This window comes from Lonchura striata, chromosome 4, assembly GCF_046129695.1.
Source record: "Lonchura striata isolate bLonStr1 chromosome 4, bLonStr1.mat, whole genome shotgun sequence".
Taxonomy (NCBI): domain Eukaryota; kingdom Metazoa; phylum Chordata; class Aves; order Passeriformes; family Estrildidae; genus Lonchura; species Lonchura striata.
In genome coordinates this window covers 46897389-46919773 of record NC_134606.1, presented here as the reverse complement: position 1 = coordinate 46919773, position 22385 = coordinate 46897389, and the positions used below count along the sequence as shown (strand labels likewise).

Genomic DNA, 22385 nt, shown 5'->3' with positions numbered 1-22385 from the left:
CAATCATATGATATGGTATTCAGTGGTTATTCTAGAGTTACAAGCTCTTGATGGGAACTCAGTACTAGTCACAAGTAAATAGTTAGAGCTAACACTTTCAAGAGTTCTGCTAATGAAACTAATGAATACTTAAATGCTCTGAACTTTCTTCCTTGCTATTCAAAGTTTCCACTGGGAGGGAAACCAAAACAACCAGCCTTCCTCCCCCAGGGCACACATACACATGCACACTCCTCTATCTCCATCCCTCTCTCACCTAGTTTTAAAAGCACTGGAATCAGATTTATTAAACAAGCTCCTAGGAAAAAAGCATCTTATTCCGAACAATTCTACTGTAGATCAGAGTGAGAACATCAGATGGTGAATTATTAAGCTAGAAAGCTTTTTGAACAGTTTTATTAAGTCTTTGAAAACTTAGGACTCCCTCCATTAGCATATGCTATAGTGAAGCACAAGTGGACAGCTTTTCTAAGTAGAAACTGATTCCATAAAAAAACCCCAACTTAACCACGTAAAAGCCTACAGTGGCATTAGCCTATCTTACTAGTTAATGATCAAACTTTGCAGTCCAATAAGAGAAGCTTGTGTGAAGTTTTTGCCTCTTTTACACTCTCATATATACAGAACATTTTGCTACCAGTCCATCATTTGAGGTCTTTAATTTTTAACATTATCACATTTTGACTAATTTCAGACCGTGATTGTTCAGTCATGACTACAATGAGCACCCTGACGTAGCATGTGATGGTAATGTGAGCAAGTATCAGCCCAAAAACCTCTACCAACCAGAGAGACACCATACACATCAATCCTGTTCAAACAGCTGCTTATCAACTGGTAAATCAATCAACTCTCAGATGAGAAAAAATGGAACCTGGCCTTTGTAAGGTTCAGGACACAGGTTTTCACTCTTGCAGCATATAACTGGAAATGAACAGTGCTGCATATTACTGGAAATGAAAGGGAAGAGGAAATTAAAAAAAAAAAAAAAGTTGAAGGAAGTCTCGACAGTGCTACCTCACAGCAGGGAGCCATAGCATAAGGGCCAGCTGAGTATGTCCCGCTGCTGGTGAGTGCTGCTGAACACATCCCCGAGCCTTGTAAGGTTGGATCTTGTCTCCCTCTTCTTTCTTTTTGCCTTCTTCCCTCCCCCCAGTTTCTGCACCAAGAAACCATTCAGAAGAAAGGAGTGACCGCATCTGGAAAATGCATGCTAGCAACTGCCTGGTGGCAAAGGAGGTGAGGAGTCAGCTAAGCAGCAAAATGAGGAAGGGGAAGGAGGGAAAGACTTAAAAAATAGATGGTCAGATACTTCCATATTCTAGTTTGATATCTACTAATTATTTGTTCCAAAAAGGCATGAGGCCTTTCCTGAAAGATATGCCAGTAATACAACATTTCACCAGCTTCTGCTCTGTACTTTCTCTGCCTGTTGTCATCTGGATCATGTTTCCCTCCCATGGAGATATTAAAAAATTAAAAAGTCTGCATCCCTCATTGTGTGGGCATAGACTAGTCACAATACAGATTCTAAAGCACTGAAATTGTGGCCAAATTGCCTTATTCCCTGCTCCAGAGAACTGAAGGCAAGTACATATCTACCCCAAGGACACATGAAGCACCCTGGCAAATCTATTCCTCCAAAAATGCCACATTCCCTCCAAAAGGAAAATGACACCCTGAGTGGCAGCAAGAGATCATGAGAGTGCTAGTATTAGCAAGAGCAGCAAGATCTTCCAGTGACAGAGGCTTCTCTCCATACAGAAACTGTAAAAAGCAGCAAGCTACAAAAGTTTGTTCTCCATTTGGGGCAGTTTTAAGATTTCCCCCCACCCTCCCCACTTCAAAGTTCTTTCTTACCTCCTCTCTCCTCAGTAATTGCCATTTTATTAAAATTTACATTTAATTACTTGAGAAGTATTTTCTGCTATCATTCCAAAAGCTAAGAGCCACAAATCTGAGCCATAAGAAACATACAGACTTCAAAATGTAATCTACACACTTCAGTTCCTCTACTGTGTTCAAAGAACAGATTCGTTTAATTTCAAAGATCAACATTTTTTTCATCTTTTCAACTAAAATAAAGTAGCAATTTCTTACTGGGATGACATTATTATTATTTTGTAATTGCTGCAAAAGATGGAACAATAGCGAATGGTGTGAACACGCGCCTGTCTGAAAAGAAGCTAAAAAAATCTTACCAGCCAAGAGGTGGTGTTATCTGTCCAACCCCCCCTGGAGACAAGGGATAGAAGGTAGGGAGATCAGGAGCTGGAGGATGTCTGGACATGCCTGTTAAAAAGCACAGAAGAATGAGTGATTTCCCCTCAAAATATATGACCTACAGTTCCCAGCTGATACTATAGTGGAACTAGTACTGTGGATAAGGAATAACAACCTTCTTGGTTAGTGTTAAAAGCAAAAGGCTCCATGGGCCACCTTTAAAATAATTTGCACACAATACTGCAATTCAAAGGGAGATACCAGAAAAAAACAAATGGAAGAAACAAAAGGAAAAAAAATGGAAAAATGGAAGAAGGAAATAAATGCATGGGTAAGGACCTGTGCAAGTTTAGATCTCCTGTGAAGTGCATTAGATGCTACTGTACTCTCAATGGTCTCACCAAACCCAACAGGATCATGAGGACCTCTTCTAACACATCATGAAGCAAGGGGAAAATACAGTGTTGTCAAAGAGGCAGCACAGCAGAGCTATTAGATTAGGTAAATTGCCACTTTCGTATTTTCACAGGTTCCCTTATGGATTCACAGATTTTGCAAACTTGCTACCACAGAGGATCAGTGGTTAATTAAGAATCATTTTCAGGCCTGTAATGGTCACACTTGATATGATTCATTTGGCTTCCAATTGTCACTCCAGTTCCAACTAAGCTCTTCATCAAGTTGACTCTTGTGGGCTCCAAGGTCAATCTGTTTTGCAATGGTAGTATTTCATGGAAAAATAAGAGTCCCATCAGGAATGATCCATCAGCTCACATTCCCCAGAATACAGAGTCCTACAACTGCAAGAATCACCTCAAGATTAAAGCTAATCCTCCTCCCAAAAGGGTATGTGGTCTCCATTCTTCACCTAAACCTTGTGCCCCCAGGAGACATGGAATTACAGTTACAGAGGCCACAAAGACATTGGTTTATTTAAATGTGTTTGGGGAAGAGGGGGTGAAGCAGAAGAAATTGTTAAGTCTACTTCACATGTTAAATCAGCTGCTTTAAAAGGGTATTAAATATTTATGTGGTGACACTCCAAAGACTGAACGTGTGATACCTTGAGACTTAGTTTATAGACTGATTCCCCTGCCCAGTTTGTACTTAAATCTTCTGAATTTAATTACAAGATTTGAAGAATATCTTTCAGAACCATGTACAAGAAAGCATGGAAAATAATACCAGTGGTGTCATTGTCTCAAAAAAACTGAATTTTCAGACTTGGAACCACAACCTAAGTGATCAAATTTCTGGCCAGCTGTCTTTACAAAGGTGTAAAACAGCTGGTAGCTGACAGGAAAGAAAACACTTTACATATCCCAGGGCTTTTACATGAGAGGGAGCACTCTTTCTGAGTGGTTAAAAAAAAAGAAAACCAAACAAGGTGTAAAAGCAGCCCAGCGTCTCATCTCTCACGTCTCTGATGATGACTGATGCTCCTGGAAGTGATGACATGACCTTGCCCCAGCCAGACCAAGCTCTGCAAAAGGAACTGGGTCATTCCTTCCCCAGAATCTGCAGTTCTGACTCATGGAGACAACACTACTCTCTCTTAACTAATGCACAGTTGTTATTGCTAATCCAAAACTTCTGGCCCCTTATAGAGGGCTACCAGCACCTAGCGCCCACAGGAGCACACAGAGCTACTATATGGCCAGCACCCTCCAAAGCAAGTTCTCTTGATTCTCTTGAGAGGGTTAAGAAAGAAAAAAAAATTAAAGAAATAAAATAAAGAAGTGACTGCCTTTAGGAAGTTAGTGCTGTGTGTCCATCCCAAAGTGCCTTGTGTACAAGAGGCAGTGCTGAGGGCAAGCTGTGGACCGCCTTGTTGGAGGATTTTGGTGGGAGGAGGGCACCAGGGCTAGGGCGCCAGGGCAGTGCCTTATTCCAGACCCACAGTGGGAGGCGAGGACAGAAACAATGGTTGGAGGCGTTTGGCAGAGGACCTGAGGAAAAAAAAAATCCTCTCTTTGCAGCAATTGCATGGGCTACTTCACTGCAGCTGCTCCCACATGCCGGTGGCGCCGAAACATGGAGTATGGACAGAAAGACCACACACATCAAGGAGACCATCCCAGACAAAACCAGTAGTCTCCAGCCTGTATTATCCACATCATCCATCCCCATCATTGCCAGACACTGAGCAAAGGGATCAAGAGCCTGTTCAGGAACTCCAGAGGGCAATGAGATTTGTGCCTCCTGGCAGAGGCCCTCAGCAGGCTTGAACTCGTGACTGGTGGATGCTGGACAAGGGAGAGGGTAGAGAAGAAGCAGAAGAGAGGATGTACAGCAGAAACAAAAAGCCAACAAACCAGATGTTGTTCAGTTGGAGTCTGCTGTACAGGAATACAAAAATAAACTGGGGCAAAGGCAAAAAGATGGGGTACAGAAGGGCAAACTCAATATTCAGTAAGCAGAAACCTCTTAAGCTCACAAACTGCAGCAGCGGGTTGTGCCCCAGCTGTCACAGCCAGCTTCTGCAAGAGGTGGAAATCCCATTCTCTTATCGCATGGCACCCCTGGGATTTCAAGGAATGAGTGTGAATATCCTTCTCCTGGGCACTGATGCAAAGGAGGAAGACAAATGAGGACAGGAGGTCTCCATTTGCTTCTTCCAAGTCTGAAAAAGATATTGTATACATATTTACAGACCAGGCTTTCCAGGCAGAATGCTTTTAGTATTCCCCCTCCCTAGAAAAAAACAAAACCTAACCAACAAACAGCAAAAACCACAGAGAGCCACCAAGCCATAGCATTTTCTGGATGTAGCTCATGTTATTATCTCCATAGCACAGCCAAAATAAAACCTAGGCATTCAGGGAACGACAGAACAAAAGAAGTCTCTCTCCCTAAACAATGATGACTAAAAGCCTCTTCAGATAAATGGGACAACTCTGCACATGGATGTGTGCCCAGGTAAAGCAGAGCTTCAGGATTTTCTCAAATGGGTGCCACAGCACAGTGGGACACATGAGCACAGAGAGAGGCAGGGAGAGGCATCCTCCAGGACTAGTCATGGCATTGACATATCTCCTGCTCATGCAGAGATATCTAGACTACAGTGAATGCCTTTGTAAAGCCTCTGCTCCCTCTTTCCCTCCTCACCACCAGCTCTCCCATGCAGGCTTTTTCTGCTCAGGTTCTTACTCAAACCCTGTCTCAGACCCATGATGGCCATAGCCAGTCCTCCCCTGGCACCTCCCCAACTTCCATCATATCCCTCTTGCAACCCATTGCAAGCAAGCACACCCTTCCCAGGAATCTCTTATGTTCTCCTGGGCACTGTGCAGCAGCTCTTGATACAGGCTGGGATTGACACCTTGGAGACTTGGAGACTTCCCTGGGGGCCTGCAGACTGACCCTGCACTGCTCTGACATTCCCAGACGTGGACCTAGGAGGGTTTTGTGTTAGCCTTAAGGGGTCCTGAAGGTGAAGAGAAAACTGACATCCATGGCTCAGACATCTAAAAAGACGCTTTATGCAGAAGGCAGCCAGCACAAGAAGGTTAAAAAACATCAGATTTGTAAAGCTTTTACTTCCACAGGCTCAAAACTATTTTTATGGGCTACTCCTTGATTATGCCAACTGACATATAGAAGAATATGGACAGCCAGAATACAAGGACATAAAAAAAGTGAAAAAAAAGCTTTCAATAACACCACTACTGAAGCACATGCTCCCTGTTTTTGAGAAGGTAAGGGATGGTTGCCCTTTCTGTATTTGCACGTTGGAAGCCTGGGGCACCACAGGAGATGGTGAAGACTGGCTTCTGTTTACTGAGATTTTGAAAGACTTTGATGAGAAAAGCAAGACCAAAGTTTCACATTAGAAGGAGCATAAAAATTTAAGTAGCCAAGTTAAGTATCAGCATCATGGCAGAATTATCATCTCTGAAAGTGGACATACGCACCTGGAAGCCTCCCTCTAAAATATTACAAATTGGTAATATTGGCTCTGTCAGCAGCACAAAGGGCACCAGGGCCACCCTGCATCCCCACTGTGCTGGGAAAGGATGGGCTCACCTTGTTTGGAGCTGACGTCAGAGGGGACGTGAGACGGGTGTGACCCCGGGGAAAAGTGCTCATCGCTGTAGGTGATAAGAGGGGTGAGGGGGTGAACCGCATGAGAAGGCTGTACCACGGGCACCTTGTTGGACTGCAAAAGAAGAACAAAAATTAAATTGTGCTAGTGAGGTGAGGCTTCTGCTTTGCAAAAAAAAAAAACAACAACAAAAAAAACAAAACAAAACAAAACAAAACAAACCCAAACAAAAAAAACCCCCAATATTCCCAAGATGCTATTTTAAAATATTTGCAGTACTGAAGCAAGGGAAGCAGATGGACAGACATGACATTGGGGCTAGTGGATGGAAAGCAGGTTTGCTGCCAGAATCGGCATCCTCAAACCACTGGCACCCGAAAAGGGATGCAGATATTGAGGAAATGCAGGGAAATGGGTGGGGGCCAGGAGCACGAAGAAAGTCATTTGGGAGACATTGAGACAGGGCTGCGGAAATGGCACATGGAGAGGTGCAGGGCAGGAAGAGCAACGTGCTGCGCAGGCAGGCACTGTGCATGAAGGGCTGTGACCTAAGGACAGCAGAGTCAGCAGTAGTGCTGGAGAAACCCTTTGGTTAGGGGAATAGCATTTAAAAAAAGAAGGCTTAAAGTACAGGTTTGCCATATCTCCAGCCTTAAAAGCAACACAAGCTTCATCAGCTTCCTTCTTCCTCCCCACTGCTCTTCCTGCATGGCCATTGACATGGCACAGCTGGGACAAACCCCCACCATCACCAGAGGAACAGCAAGTTTGTCCCTTTTACAAACTCTGGTTGAAAACTCTGGTCTGTCTACTGGGTAACTGAAGGGTCACCCTTAGAAAACTGATTTCATATGTGAACAGTTGGCAGTGGCCTCTCAAGATGGTCAGTGAGAGGGGAGACGTGCTGAGCGCACGGCACAGCTGGAAGGCCTCCGACTCTATCAAGGAGAACTCAAAGCGCTACAAACACCCACAAGGGTCCTGAAATGAGTGCCATAAGGTGATGTCCCTGCAGGGCAAGATGCACACTTCCCATCAGCACCTCCCAGAGTGCAGAGGCACACAGGAGGAGGCAGGCAACACAACAGAAGGATGCTGTCCAAAATTACCCCCTAAGATCAACGTTGCAAGACAATGGAACTCCTCAATCCCAATGAAATCCTGCATTATTAATGCTGCTTGAAACTCAAGTTGCTCTTTTCACGGTGGGACGAGCTGCAGTGATGATGCCAGCATGTGACAGGCACTCCTCATTTGTGCCCTGCCACTCTACCTTGCCCCTTAGCACAAATAATTATGAACAAACAGGTTTTTAATAAAATTCCCCAAAAATATAAAGCTATCCTCCAGACAGACACACTGACAGCAAAGATAGCCTGTCCTTATAGGAAAAAAAATAGTAATTTAAAAGGCCAATGAAATTAATTTTCATTGAGGTCACTATTAAAATTCTGGCACAAAGCAGATATTAGGACATAGCTTCATGCACGAGTCCATGATTTTTCTGAACTTCTGGAAACAGACGAGTTATTAAATGGACAACTCAATTTATTGTTAAGGCTGGTAGGAGTAGAGGAAAGGGAGCAATCGGGAGCCAATGCAGCATTTTCTGCTTTCCTTGTTTCCAGAGCACCACCTTAAGGAACTTGCATTAGCAGGCAGTATCTTCTTAATGTCTGACCTATCCCTCCAGTCATATAGCTCAGAATCTGGTGCCATGAATTTTTGCTAAATTATGCTATCCTTGCTCTCCTCTTAATTTTACGGTTTTCAACACAGATTTGCTTTCCTGTGGGAAAGAGATAAGAACCTGAGGATTTTAATTTAAGCTTCGGCCTTGTCTTATATTTTGCAAGATGGAGAGAGAAAGCAGCGCTAGTAGGTGTTTTAAAGCCAACAAGCATTAGGTCCATTTTTGTGACCAAATAATAAAAGCCATATGAATTCTCAATAATATCTTTGAGTTGAGTTGTAAAGGGGATAGCTCAGACTGCTATTCATCTTCCCCATCCGTATAAATTCCACAAAAAACAGATGCCAACAAATTTCAGACAATTTACAAATCGGGCCTCAGTCTTTAGCTATGAGACTCATGGGCCAGCCCACCATTCAGCCATTACTTTATCAACAGTAAACTATATTATGAATAAAGATAAGCAATAGATGTATTTAGGTCACACACACACACAGCTGCTAATCAGCATTAATTTCTCAAAATTTAGTAATTAACATTTTGTATTGTACTGGATGTAATTGTCATGCATGCCCCTGGTATCAGGGTTCCTTGCTTTTAGAAATCACCATTTATACTTGGAGCATGCCAATCCCTGTACCCCCTCATTCTCCAGCATCCTGCAGATTTTATTTTATTTTCTAATTCTCAGCATCTTATCCCCTAAGCCCATGGCAGCGGCTTTCAACGGGCAAAGGAACCGTGAGAAGTCAGGAGAAAAGCAAACCGCTTGTCAGTGGGCTTAAAATTAACATATAAACGGGCCATATCTCCATTAAGAGCATTTGGGGGTCTGCAGAGCCAGAAAGTGGGAGGAAAAAAGTAACAATAAAAAATAGCAATAATGCAAAGCTTCACAGACTGCCTGCCCCACACTGCTTTGGGAAGACCTGGGGATCTCTGGCAGCTAAATCCTGCTGGTTGTCCTGGCGAGACAACAGGCGGGGGCTCGCTGGGCACAGACTGAGCCTCCCCATTCCCTCTGGTCCCACTGAGGTGGCCACAGTGATTGACAGCAGGAGGACACACAGGGTGACACATGCACGATGAAACCAGGAGGAGAAAGGCCTGATAACATATTTTCCAAAAGGCCTATGGACTTGAAGTGGTTCTGCCACAGCACCTGCCCTACAAGGCAACCTAGACGGGTTATCTGGGCCTTCCTCACAGAGAGGGTTCAGGGCAGGAGACCAAGACCTCATATGCAGACACCTGTTTGCCCCTCTTGCCACCCTCTCAACTCTCCCATCCCCTGCTGCAGTAAGGGATTGGCCCTAGGCACCACATCCAGTCCCATGGACACTGTCCTGCACCCTTTGCCCTGGGGACATCTGTGCTCAGGATATTGCCAAAGCCCCTTCCACCATCTACTGCTGCCTTCCAGGGCTGTGAACTATGGCCAAATCCTACCTCACTCTGAGGTACAAAACTCTGCTGACCAGACTGCTTCTACTGCTTCCCAGTCTTTACCCACTGGCTTCCTCCTCCCACAAACATGGCATCCCTACTACACTTGTCTCCCCAAATCCTCCAAAGACAATGCATACAGCTGCAGAAACACTTGAGAGACTGACAGAGATCCGATCTTGGTCAACATGACCTCCATGCAGGGGGAATGCCATTCCCCATGGCTTGCTGAGCACTTGCTGACCAAGCCCACAACCAGCTCTTCCTGGCACACTGGTGCCATTTATACCTAATACAGGCAGGGTCCATAGAGTGTCTTTTCTCCTCAGCACAGCCCGAAAATCTGCAAAACCCAATCAGTCCACATGCCTTCGATGAGACAATTACATAATTATGCACTATCCTATGTGAAGTTCTTTGGTATTTCAGTACAGAAATTATACTTCATCCACCCACCAAAACATAGCATTTTGGTGCAAGTAGGTACTCAAGTAGCTTCTAAAACCACAATAAAGTGAATGAGGATTAAATTTCCATTTCTATTCTCATTTCCAAGACAATCTGAAGAAGCTGAACATTTGTTGAAGCTGTCCCTAGCACAGCTCCAATGCCACATAAATGGTGTATTACCACACCACACCAGTGAAGTTCCATTTTCTTTGCCTAAGGCTCTTCACACAACCTGGAAAGTAAAGGAAACGGGACATACAGTACAGCACAAGATATGCAATTTGGAGAAAGTAAATAACTAAAAATGAGGACCTGTTGTTCACAACTTGAAGACCTCCTGTTACGTTTGAGGACACCGTATCATGCATCTGTTACCTGTTACAAACACTAAAGGTTAATGGCAAAGGGATAAGCCTATTTCTATTGGCCTAGGGACACACAGCTGTGCCCCACAGCACTGAGCTCACAGGGACACTTCTGAGTGACTCAGTCTTGGTGGTCTCCTTCTCAGAGACCACATGGCCACCACGGTTCCAGTCCCAGAGCAGTCTTGCAGCACAGACCACGCCAGTATCCTTTGGGAACTGGCCTCTGTGTGGCCCTCCCTAGGGCACTTTTTCTCATCAGCTTGGCCTTCCCAGTTGGTATCTTTTATTTCTCCTAAGCATGTGCTCTCAGGTTGAACTGAAGCAGTGAAGGCAGGGACAGTCCCCTGAAGGACACCAACTGTACTGGAAACAGCAGGAGCCAAAATATTTGGCCAGTTAGGGCTAAGATGAAACTGCTATTCAGTTTTATGAGTGACCTGAAATAAAACCCCAAAATCCCCACTACAATATTGGTGGGCAAAGAGTAAGAGCTGCAGGGAAGAGGGCCCTGACCCAGAAGCTGGCATTATCCCAGCAGGAGCTTTGCTATGCACTGGATACCTGTTCAAAGCTATTGCTGTGTTAAAGTAACTCAGGAACAGGTCAGTACAACAGCAAACACTTCCCTTGCAAACAGCAATCACAGTCTGCAAGTGGTAAAACTTGAACTTACTCAGGCATTTTGGCCAGGGCAAGGAGCAGAGTAAGAAATCCCCTGGCTGCAACACTGGCACAGTTCCTGCCACATGGTTGGATGACCCCTGCAAGTGCCCTGCACTGGCAGTGCTGCACCTGCACTCAGAGCCACTCACCATTTCTGACATGTGCCTGCCCTCTCATCCGAGGAGCACACTGTGAGACAGTTCAGACTAATCTCTGCTGAGCTCGCTGTGAAATGCTGCGGCACAAATTCAGTCTGAATCCAGTAAGTTTCCCTCATTTTTGAAATGCTTCTGAAGAAAAGCAAGAGTCCAGGAAAAAAATACCCTCAAGCCCTCTCCAAACAGCCAGCTAATGCTTCAGTGAAGGTCCACACCTGTAAGGTATTTTATATGCAACAAGTGTGCAAAAACTATAAAAAGCCTGAGACAGCCACAGCAAAAAATGCCTATAGGTCAGCGCTGGGCGAGGCAGGCAGCTGGGAGCTCCTGCTGGAGCTGGGACCACCATTTGTTCCAGCTGCTGCACAGAGAAAGATATTAAATTAATGACCCTTCAAAGGACACGCATCTACAAAGGAGGTCACAGGCATGCAGGGAGCTTTGCAGAGAACCATGAGGCAAGCAAGCCTCTGCACACAAGACCCAAGCCTCCCTCGTCAAAGGGAGGTGCTGTGTTGGTTTTTATTTTTCCTCTTTTCTTTAAACACTAAGTCACTTCTAAAAAGCCAAAAAAAAAGGTCCCAGCCTGTCCACTCTTCCTCTCCTGTCAGCAAGTAATGCATTGGTTACAGATACTAGCAGATGGTCTTCTCAGTTAAGACTAAAATAAGTCAACTAAAAAAAAAAAAACCAAACCAACTTAAGGATGAATAAATGCATGCATTTCTTTTCATTCCTGAAAGAAGGGGCCATTCGAACAAACAGCTTCAACTTTTTGACAACAAGTATTAAGTTTAGGGAGAAAACAACAGACAGCTCCTCCAAAAAGCCCCACCACCAAAACATCTCCAAACCTTTCCACTACTGTTATAGTAGTACTTCAAAATAAAAGAACTAAATGGTCCTGTTATTGTGGGAGAATTTGAAACTAGGATATAAAGAGACAAGAAAAATTCATCTCTTTTTTTAAACCTATTATCATTTCTGGACCCCCAAAATAATCCTTAGGCTGAAGGTTTCAGCAAACCCAGAAGACAGCAGTTTCAGCTGTCCTCTCAAAATACCAACAACATTTTAATGGCTAAACTAACCCTGTACTTATGCCTTTGCTGACCAGCTGTTGCAATAAAAATGCAAGATCAGGAAGAATGTTATTTTGGAGCAATGTCAAAACCAGGCCCTCGCCTGGGTTCATCACAGATGGGCTTCAGCAAAGGAGTATCAGTTGTGGAAAAGGAGGAGGTAACAGTAACATGTTTTGGCCAAAACTAGTTACTAGTAGAGGAAACAAGCGCATCAGCACCAGCAGTAATAGCAATCACAATTTGCCACTTCCTGGGAGCAATTGTACAATCCCTTTTCATAGACAACTTCACAAATATGCGGCAAGGTCAATATATAGAGAGGTTACTCCTCAATATATATATAGGTTACTCCCTCATTCCCCAACCATTGTTTAGAGAAAGGAGTTTTGTGTCCAAAGCCAGCTTCTTTCTAGGCTCTTGACAGCAAAGATAATTTTATGCTTAATTTTCAAAACCTTCTCCAGTCCTTGGACAGTGCACTTGGGAAAATGCCAAAATGGCTATGGTGGGGGGTGGCTTGCAGCATTACTTTTAGCCTCACCTGAAGCGAAAAGGAACAGGGATAGGAAAGCACAGGAACACGCTGCTCACAGGGAACAGGGGCTTAGGAATACTGTGATTTATGAGAAGACAAATAAAGAAGGCACAGTCTTTTAACCCTGCTTCGGAACTGGGCAGCAGGAGGCCATTTATCTCACTGACCTTTCATGCTTACCAGCAGCAGGGGGGACACCCCAGGGACTCGCCATTTTAAGGAGGTGAAGTGAAATGCTGCATCGATGCTAATGTGAAACTTTCAGCTTCACAACTGCTAACACTTACTCAGAACAAAAACTAAAATCAAAACCGCACATTTCAGGGGGCAAACTGATGGCTTGACGACATTAGAAAAAAATCCTCCTGGTTTCCCTTTTCCTCATGTGCTGTACTCAACTCTTCACCACGAAACTACGTTGCACTTAGTGCTGGGAGTCAGGAAAGAGCAGAACAAGAAAGTTACTCTAAGTCAGTCATTGAAAGTTTCCTCATCTCCCAAGGACATGCTGCATTCATGAAACCAGAGCCAGAGCATGCCAGGAGCCCTCAGAAGTTTGAGAGAAGAAGCTGCCAGTACATCATCAGCAGGTAAAGGAGGCACCCAGGATGCATGCCAGAGCTTCCCGTGGTTACTTGGGAGCAGGAAAAGTTTGTGACCTTTTTCCAATTGTTCACACCACTTTCCTTTTTGGGAAGCCCAGGAGCAAGTGGCTGTGTCTGCAATGCACAGGAAAGGCAGCTTCACAGCCAGCAGGACCATGCCACAGTCCACAGACACAGAGATCAGCACCTGAAGCAAAGGGGTGTCACGGCTGAAAGTGCAGGAAGCATACAAGGACAGGCAAAAGGAATTGGAGAAAACTGCTCTGCCTGAAACCCAAAGGTTGGTGTGCAATAAAAAATTCAGTGCAACAGTCAGGGGAGCATTGCAAAGGAAAGCATAAATGTGATTTGACAAAGCCTAGAATAAATACCTATCTACTAGATGGATTACCATCAGTCACTAAATTCATGCTAATTACAACATTAGTGAGAAAACACCACTATTGGCTTGTCTACATTTTTGTCTTTTTCCAACTTTTTCACCCTTCCCTCCCCTTCAATCTTGGAAATTAATATAGCATAACTATGACTTTTTATGCTGGAAAGTTGTAATAAGCATTTGAGTTCCCTCAAGACAGATTTAAAAACACGGATGTTGAATATCCGACAGAAACATGCTTTATTTCAAGTGTTCATTAAGCACTGCCATTAAGTAAGTGATTAAAGCACACCCAGTATTAAAATAGCTTGATTAGAAATCCCCTGCTATCTCCATTTTCTTCTCTCCCATGACTTCTTAATTTGTTTGTTCTTGCCTGCTCAGGGAGGCTGTCAGGAGACCTGGATGCTGGTGAACCATGTGGGAAGCCAGGCAGGTCTTGTAAGGCTCTGATCAGGGAAGCACAAGCTCACGTCAATTTCTGCACTGTGAGTTCACATATACAGAGATAACACCCAGTTTTACACAGCCCATTGGTTTTGGAAATATCACTTACAGGGTATTTAATTAGCAGAAAAGCCACATGCTCACAGAAAAGACTTTCCCTGTTAGAATATTTTACAATGTCTTATTTCACTCTCTAAACTCAGCAATGAGTTCTCTTAGATGGAGATCAGCTGCCAGCAAACACTCCACAATTTGACAGACAATGCTTGTTTTAAGCTCTGATTTCTGCAAGAAGGTCCTTTAACTTTGGCCATCCTGAACAACACATCTTTTTCCTGATGTAAAGACGAGCCCCACATCCAATAAGCAGGAACCTGCAATATCAAATCACACACAAGCCCAGGAATCTCTTAGCACCCCCAAACACCTGGTAAATGGGACTGCTGCCACTACAAATGCTCTTGATGGTGACACACCCCTTTACCCTGCACAGTATTTTTCTTTAGCCTAGTGCATCCTTGTCACATACAAGCAATTCCATCAGCTGGAAAGATGTTTCCCCATGGTATCCAGACCTTTCCAGAACACTTTCAGTTTGTTATTGGCTAAAGAGAACAGAAGCCTAGCAATGCTTTAACAAACCCAAGCTTGAGCCCCTGGGTTGCAGAGTTCTGGCTTATTGCTTGCTTGGACAATAAGGACAATTGTCCTAATCCACCAGAGGAAGCCCCACTGGACATCAGAGGACCAGTGCCCAGAGCCCAGCAGCTTGCCAGGGGGGAACAGTGGAATGTTGCCAGGGACACCCAGGGGTTCTGAGTGGGACGAAGGGGGCTGGAGTCTATCCTGGTGTCACCTCTTGTGCCATCTTCAGCTCTTTCCTGGGGACAAAGCTGCTCTGGTATCTGTCAGCAGAGTTGTCTGCCGAGTTAAGACAAACACATGAGGTTGTTTTGCTTGCCTCGAGGTTATCAGGATCTCTGCTCACAACAACTTTGGCATTTTCTCCGGCATACTCAGAGCCACAAGATCATGTGCTTCAGTCCAATGTTCAAACCTTGGAAATGGCTCAGGCAAGTAAAACTCCATCTACCACATAAGCACACAAGTATTGTGTGAAGGCAGGTTGTCCGACAGCAACCTCTGAAGCCCAGCATTTCTGTTCTGGCAGACGACGTGCGTCACAGGATGGGATAACTTTTCCTCACCGGCCTCCTCAAGTCCCACAGGATACAGACCCAGGCTCCTGGGGGGAACCAAGAAAAAAATCCATCCTGCACCCTGGTGACAGGAAGATGCCTTTCGGCACTGTACACACAGTGGATCAAAAGTGCTTGAAATAGGACCTCTCTTAAATGTATTTATATTAAGCCTATGTTTCAGCCTGTCCAACACCATGTGTCTTAACAAAGACTATCAGAGGCCCAGAAAACTGAGAAATGGGTCAACTTCTCTCTGAGCTGCAGTTTTCAAGGTGCACTAAATAGAGATGTTCTCAATTAAGAAAATGCAGAGTGTGACATGTATTGGGAAAACATCTTAGCTCTGTCACAGAGAAAGTAAGGACAGGGGCTTGACACCTGTCCAAGCACCAGGCACACCTTTACGCTTTCAAAACCTCTATCTACCATGGCTAAGTCGGAAACTTAGAGGTTGACCAGGCAGCATTTTCTTACTTCTAGCAGAGATCACACTGGGCTGGTCAAGCTACCCAACATGACTGATGCTTTTGGAAGTGCTCTTGCCTCATTCACCTTCTAAAAAAACAGGGGGCAAAAAGAAAAAGTATAGGAACAGATGTGATGATAGAGGAGTGACGAATTTTGATTACATCAATGACTCCTCTCAGCTGGCCTTTGCTCCTGGCAAGCCTGTTCCCCACCACATTGATGCTGTTTGAAAACTCCAGTGCCAAGGCCAACCCCCTCTGGCTCCAAAGTGGCCGCCCTGATTTGCCATGAGGTGAGGAGAGCCTGATGCTCGGACTTTAGCTCCTTCAGAGGGGTTTCCCGGCAGCAGTGGAGCAGATGTGAGCCCAACATGAAGTGCAGTGCTGACAGCTGAGGCTGCATGCACAGCATTAAGGGTGGCAGGGGCAGGCAGGGCCGGGTGGGATGGATGCAGGGGTTGATCATCCTCAGAAGGGGCATTTTCTCCAAATTCGAGGCTCTCAGGCATCACTGACCCTGTGTATGCACTGTAAAAAGTTTTCAAGTAACTTCCTTGAGTCCGGCTAAACCGTATTAACAGATTTATCCAATAACATGCAAATTCAGGTTTTAATGAAAACTCTTAAGTCCCAGCTCTAAGTGATTTGGACTTTTCTGCTAATGGCATCGGCTAATGACCAAAGATTTAATGCATCAAGTCTTAGCATACATCAGTGCAAACAATATAACCATTTAGTGGAGGCAAAAAGTCATCTCATTAGACATCCATCACTGGATGTGGGCAAGATGGTCTAAAGGCTTAAAATAAAATATTCATTTTTAAACTAAAAAAAAAAAAAAAAAATCCCTAAAAATGTACAAATGATTAGGTTAAAAGCAGCAGTCTGCTAAAGCTTCACTGGGATTGAAAATGCAAACCGCAACGTTTATCTGGAGGTAAAACGCATTTGCAAGTACTTAATTTCGGCAGCACTGTTCCACAGAAGACAAAACCAATTTTAACAGGAATTAAAGCAATAGGGCCCTCCAGAAACAGGATGGCTCTTAGACAGGTTATTTGAACCATCAGTAGAAGGTCACAACAGGAATTATTTCTCTACCACATCACGCAAGATGATTTCAGTACAAACAAAAGTGTTGAAAAGCTACTAACTTAGTTTTATAGATCATTCCCACGAGGGTTTGTCACATCAATGAGACACAAAAACATGCCCTAAAATTACATTTTTATGTAGCTAAAAATACAAAAATCACACAGCTAAGGACGGGCAACAAATGATCCAAACAAGGCATGGGCTTAAAGAAGCAGGACTGGAAACACTTTTTTTGGCCAAAACCATTGATGCTGAATGTTTCATTTGGACTCTTGAAATAAGGAGGAGAAATAAAACTACCACATAACACAGCTGGATGCTGAGCTACTGACACAAAATCTAAATGCTCATTATTTTTAGTCTCGTTTGCCAAATGGCATCTTAGAAGACATAAAAACATCCAGACTGACACCTCCCAGCCATGGGCTGATCGTGGGAGATGACTCAGGTAAGGGGAGGACTGTAATTATAATGGACCTGTGCCAGCTGCCTGTTTGCAGGTGGAGTGGAAAAAGGATAAAGGAAAAAGATAAAGTAGAGCACCCCACTTTTGTGCCTGTGTGCACCTCTCCTAGGGCAGCTTAGCAAACGTATTCTTCTGCTTCCCAAAAAGCAGATATGGCCAACTTCACGACAAGCCCTGCCTCCAGACACAGAGGGAAACCAACAAAGAAGCCCTGGAGAGATGCCCCTACATCAGCTTTGGAGTTAGATCATCCCCTAAGAGCTGCCTATCCCCACTGAAACATACACTTGTGACCCAGGGAGTCCTCAGGACCCTAAGTGAAGTTGTTTCAGGGGAAGGTTTAGGTTGGATATCAGGAAAAGGTTTTTCACCCAGAGGGTGGCTGGGCACTAGAATAGGCTCCCCAAAGAAGTGGTCACAGCACCAGTCTGACAAGAGTTCAAGAAGCATTTGGACACAAACTTGGTCATGTGGTGTGACTCTTGGGGTGTCCTGTGCAGGGCCAGGACTTGGGTTTCCATGATCCTTGTGTGTCCCTTCCAAATGAGGATATTCTGTGATTCTAAGAAAATGCATCTTTCCCTGTGTTGATGGCATTGACTCTTCAACTCTTCACTAGCCCGGTTCACCACCCATCCTTGCCTGCTCCATTACCCTGTACTCACTCCTGGGAACCTTCCTGGGTCTCCTGGCCCTGCTTGGCTCATTTAACTGAACAACACCCTTAGGCTCCCCAAAACCAGGCATTTCCTTTAGCTTTCAGGCCTTACCCATGCAGGTGCATGGCTGTCCTGGGCACTGACCTGAAGACACTCCGGTGGCTGGGGTTACAGCCCATGAGATGGGGGAGACAGGAAGAAACATGGGGCTCACCTACTCCTTCTTCCCACTCACTCAATCTGGTCTGCTACCACTAAGCTTCTTCACCCACTTGGCCACAGAGCTTAAAAAGGGTTGCTGGTATGCACAAGACATGTGATGCCTTTTAAATCCTGCACAGGATATTTCTGCCTGCTGCTAGACTTGACTGCTGATTGCCTGCTTCTAGATTTCTGCCTGCTGCTAGACTTTTTTAAAAAATAAATTCAAGAGCTGCCTTTAAAATTTAAAAATCAGTCTTAAAAACAAAAAGTACACCCCAGCCCACAACCTGAGTTTTGTGTAGCAGGCACCTATATCCTCATAAAAGCCCTGAGCTGTGCTTTATAACATGGGTAGAAGTCTAAACATCATAAAAAAGAGCCTAAACTGCCAGACTGCTCAAGCCTCCAGTAAATCACCCTTCCAGATGGGCTTAGAGCTGCACATAGACCCCACTAGTAGTAATGGGTTACCCTGCAATTATATTTCAATCCTACTAAACTCAAACAACATTATATGAGAGTTATGCTTGGCTGCATTAAAGAGGCACCTCCAAAGTTTACCATCACCCTGTCATTACCAACAATTTGATTTTTCATTCAATTAGTCTTCCCCTGTGCAATTAAAGCATGGCAGAGGCCGGGATGGACAATTTCTTATCATAACTACATCCCTCCTTGCTACTTTTCACTGCAATGAAGGCTGTGCTTGGAAGAAACACAGCACGTTAGAGTCTGAAAAACACCACTAAACAATTTATCAGGCAAAAAAATAGCTCATGCCAGGATAGCTTGGGGAAGCACTCAGCCCCTCATCCCTCTCCACTGCTGACAGGGCAAATGGTCAAGAGTGTCAAAGATGCAGCCTTTTCCTTTTTGGTGTGGACACACAAGGGATCTGCAGAAGACCTGCCCATCCTACAGTGACTGTTGTGGGACAGCAAACCCTGGAGCTGCTGCAGTGTCCAGTCTGGCCTGGCACTGGGCCGGGCAAGCTCTGCCAGCAATGCCCCCACCCAGCAACTCCTCCAGCTGCCACCTCCAGCCACCAACGTAGGCAAGGCTGGCAACCACATGCTGGAGACTATTTTTTATTTGGGTTTTTTTTTCCCCCCTGCTCCTAACAGAACAGGCATACTCCTTCCCCACTGCCATCATTCCAGAGGCAAAGACCAGACCCCCACCTCTCCCCTGTGGAGAGAGCAGACTTTTTAGCTGGATGATCTGAGGATCATCTGGCAGTCAGGCAGGAGACACAGGCACTCCTGCTGCATGCCCCATAGATGCTGCACACAGACATTTTGAGTTTGCCTGAGAGGCCGCATGTCCACCAGTCACACAGTTTGCCACATTTATCTGCAGATGAGATAAATTTTTACTGCCCCTTTTTTCAAGAAGCAGGCTGGGAGACAGATTAAGGCACATTCAGCCTTTTAATCAAGGAATCAAGTGCTCTGCTCTAAAAAAATAAATTTATTTTCCTACTTATGGCAGAAAGTACCCTTTCTGATGGAGAGAAATCATGGTCCCTCTTACTTCTATCCTACACCTAGAATAAGGATACCATAGCCTCATCTGAAACTGAAAATTATGCCAAATTTCAGGCAGTTAACATAATTCCACCATCTCACAGACAAAATACTATTCACACCATGAAACAGGCAGAGTCCCCCTTGCCTTTCTCAGCGTTTCAGCATCCATGCCTGAAGACAAAGATGACAAATAACCTCTGCCAACCAACCAGGCTAAGGAGAGTCAGCCTCCAGACAGCCAGAGACAGACCATGAGCCACGGGGTGAATCCTTGTCACCCCTACTTGAAGGATAAAATCCCCCCACGCCACTGAACTAGGAAAGATGCAAAACTATGGCACCTCATGTGCAGAAGCAGAGACACAGAGAATTTGCTCATCTCAAGCACCTCTTCCTTCCACTCGCCCTCCCAAACCTCCTGTCCTTGCACAAGCAGCTTATGGAGGACAACCAGCTCCAAGTGAGAAACGGAATGCCAGTCTATTAAACAAAGCCTGTCAAAAGTCTATCAAATCAGTGAGAAAACAATATCCTCTCACTGGAAGACACTGCAGACGATTTCTAATCTGCCCAGGATTTTGGCACTCACCGTTTTTATCAATTGCATAGAACTAGGAGCTGAGAACATGAGGAAAGCAGCCCCTTGGTGCAGCACAGAGACAGAGCACAGTTTTTATCAGCATTAACTTTCTCACACTAAGTCAGAGGAAGGAAATACTGCCTCCCCCACAACATTATTTTTTTAAAAAACAACCACCTTTCCTCTTCAGAAGGCCCAGGCCAGGTGTTACATGCTCTCGACATCAAGCTAAGGCCAGGCTGGCTAATCTGTAGGTTCACTTGCTAACAAGATAAAGGATTTCAGTTCGGTGCCGGGCTGTGGGAGCTGTGGGCTGGAGGAGTGGAGCAGCACTGCTGGCAGCTGAGTGTCACTCCTGGAGGAATGCCTGACCTTTCCCGGGGCTTTGATCATGCTGGCTCGCAGTGTGAGATAACCAGCCCTTTGCAGAATCCGGAGGTAATAAAAAAAGCAGCTTTGAGGCCTCGTGTTTTTGCAGGGAAATACTTACCTGAGTTCCCAGCACACTGCCTAGTTGCCACCACCGTCCTCCCCAGATTTCAGCCACTTTACAGCCAAACCCGTTGCTGTCAACTAAGGGAATCATTTAAAGCCCTCACATGAGAGTTTTTAGCTCTTGTTTAATTTCTCTTAATTGAAGAGGGTACTTGTGCACTATTCTCAGGGAGGAAACAGAGATTCAAAAAAGAGCAGAGCAACAGAAGTAAGGTCCCCAATTAGTATGTGATTAAGCTGTAAGTAGGATAATAGGAGGAGAAATTTTGTATCTTATACAAACAAGATAGCAAAAGAGATAGATAAAAGCACGGAAGGGGAATAAAGCTTTATCCCCAGTTCCCCTCTCAACACTCAAGCCATACAGAACGGATTGCATTTGCTGAGGGTTTTTTGTTTGCTTGTGATTCTTTTAAAGGTGGCTGTCTTTCTCGGGATAGTTAATGATGGGCAATTTAAACAAGCCAGTGTAGCACCAGGTTAGTAAAGCATGAAATACTTGGAACACTGTGCAGAATGTGCTCAATCTGTAAGTGATAATTAGATCAGTCTTGAATATTTCCTTTAATGAGTCTCCACAAGCACCTCATCCACCCAGTCTGCTTTTGGTTACCAACCTAGAGAAGTTTGCATGATCTTCTCAGGCTGGGGTAGTTTTTTGTTTTGTTTTGTTTGGGACACTGCAGCACAGTCTCTGAAGTGGGAGCTATAATTCCTTGATGCTCTCTGCAGGCTGTATATGAGGCACAGGGCTTGCTCTGCAGCACTCCTCAGCTGCAAGCAGGCTGATGCCAAACCCAGCAGACCTGGATAAGCTACCCCTCTGGGGGGGAAAAAAGTTGTACTCAGCTACGCTGTCTTCCTCACGGGGTTAACTATGTAGATTTCTGATGCAAATTTTACTTTAGGGCAGGCTTTATGGTATTAAGAGTCTCTTTTTCAGCCTTCTGAAATTTCATATGTATACATGCTAGAGCTCTCTCATCTCTCTTAATTGGGTTTTGTGGAATTTCAAGGCCCGGGGGCCAAGAGGGGAGGGCTGCTGATTAAAGCACGCCATGCAAAAGTGGATGCAGAAGTGTTGCACAGTAACAGGAGGAAAACAATTCCTCTGAGCTACCTGCCTCCACGTGCAAACCCCATCTGCCACTTGAGAGGAACCCTATCTTTTGCCCTGGTCTTCCTGAAGGTGCAAGGATGGCTCCTGCCCTCTGCCTTGGGCACTGCAAGAGAGAATGTTCAGCCTTGCTTCGGCAGATGTGCGTATCAACTTCAGAGGTTTAGAGGCAGCTACATTTGTCTATTTCACTGGAAATAAACCTGTGTGCCTGTGTCCTAACTGCAGACCTCAATGGGCCTTATTCCCACAGCCCTAACCCTGACTTAGACACTTCAGGACCATTAAGGAGGAATTAAAGGGTATTTAATCTCCCTTTATCCCTTTTCATAACCCAACACTTACATGTATGTCAGAATTTCTTAGGCTGTGATGTCTGAACTGATCAGATGGCATGTGTCTATGTGTCCCCACAATGCGACCACAGAAAACATCCATTCCTGCATTTGGCCAAACTGTATTTCTCCACATACA

The 22385-nt window shown here is 44.8% G+C and overlaps 1 protein-coding gene across 4 annotated transcripts in view; it reads right to left on the bottom strand.

Moving 5' to 3' along the window:
* The window catches only part of LEF1 (lymphoid enhancer binding factor 1), a 70349-nt gene that overhangs the window by 23103 nt on the left and 24861 nt on the right, over positions 1-22385 (bottom strand). For all 4 annotated transcript variants that reach the window (XM_021525489.3, XM_021525491.3, XM_021525493.3 and 1 more), the window contains 2 exons: positions 6250-6382; positions 2202-2292 (listed from right to left, as the gene is read on the bottom strand). In XM_021525489.3, the coding sequence (XP_021381164.1) occupies positions 2202-2292; positions 6250-6382 (224 nt within the window). The remainder of the gene's footprint in view (positions 1-2201; positions 2293-6249; positions 6383-22385) is intronic.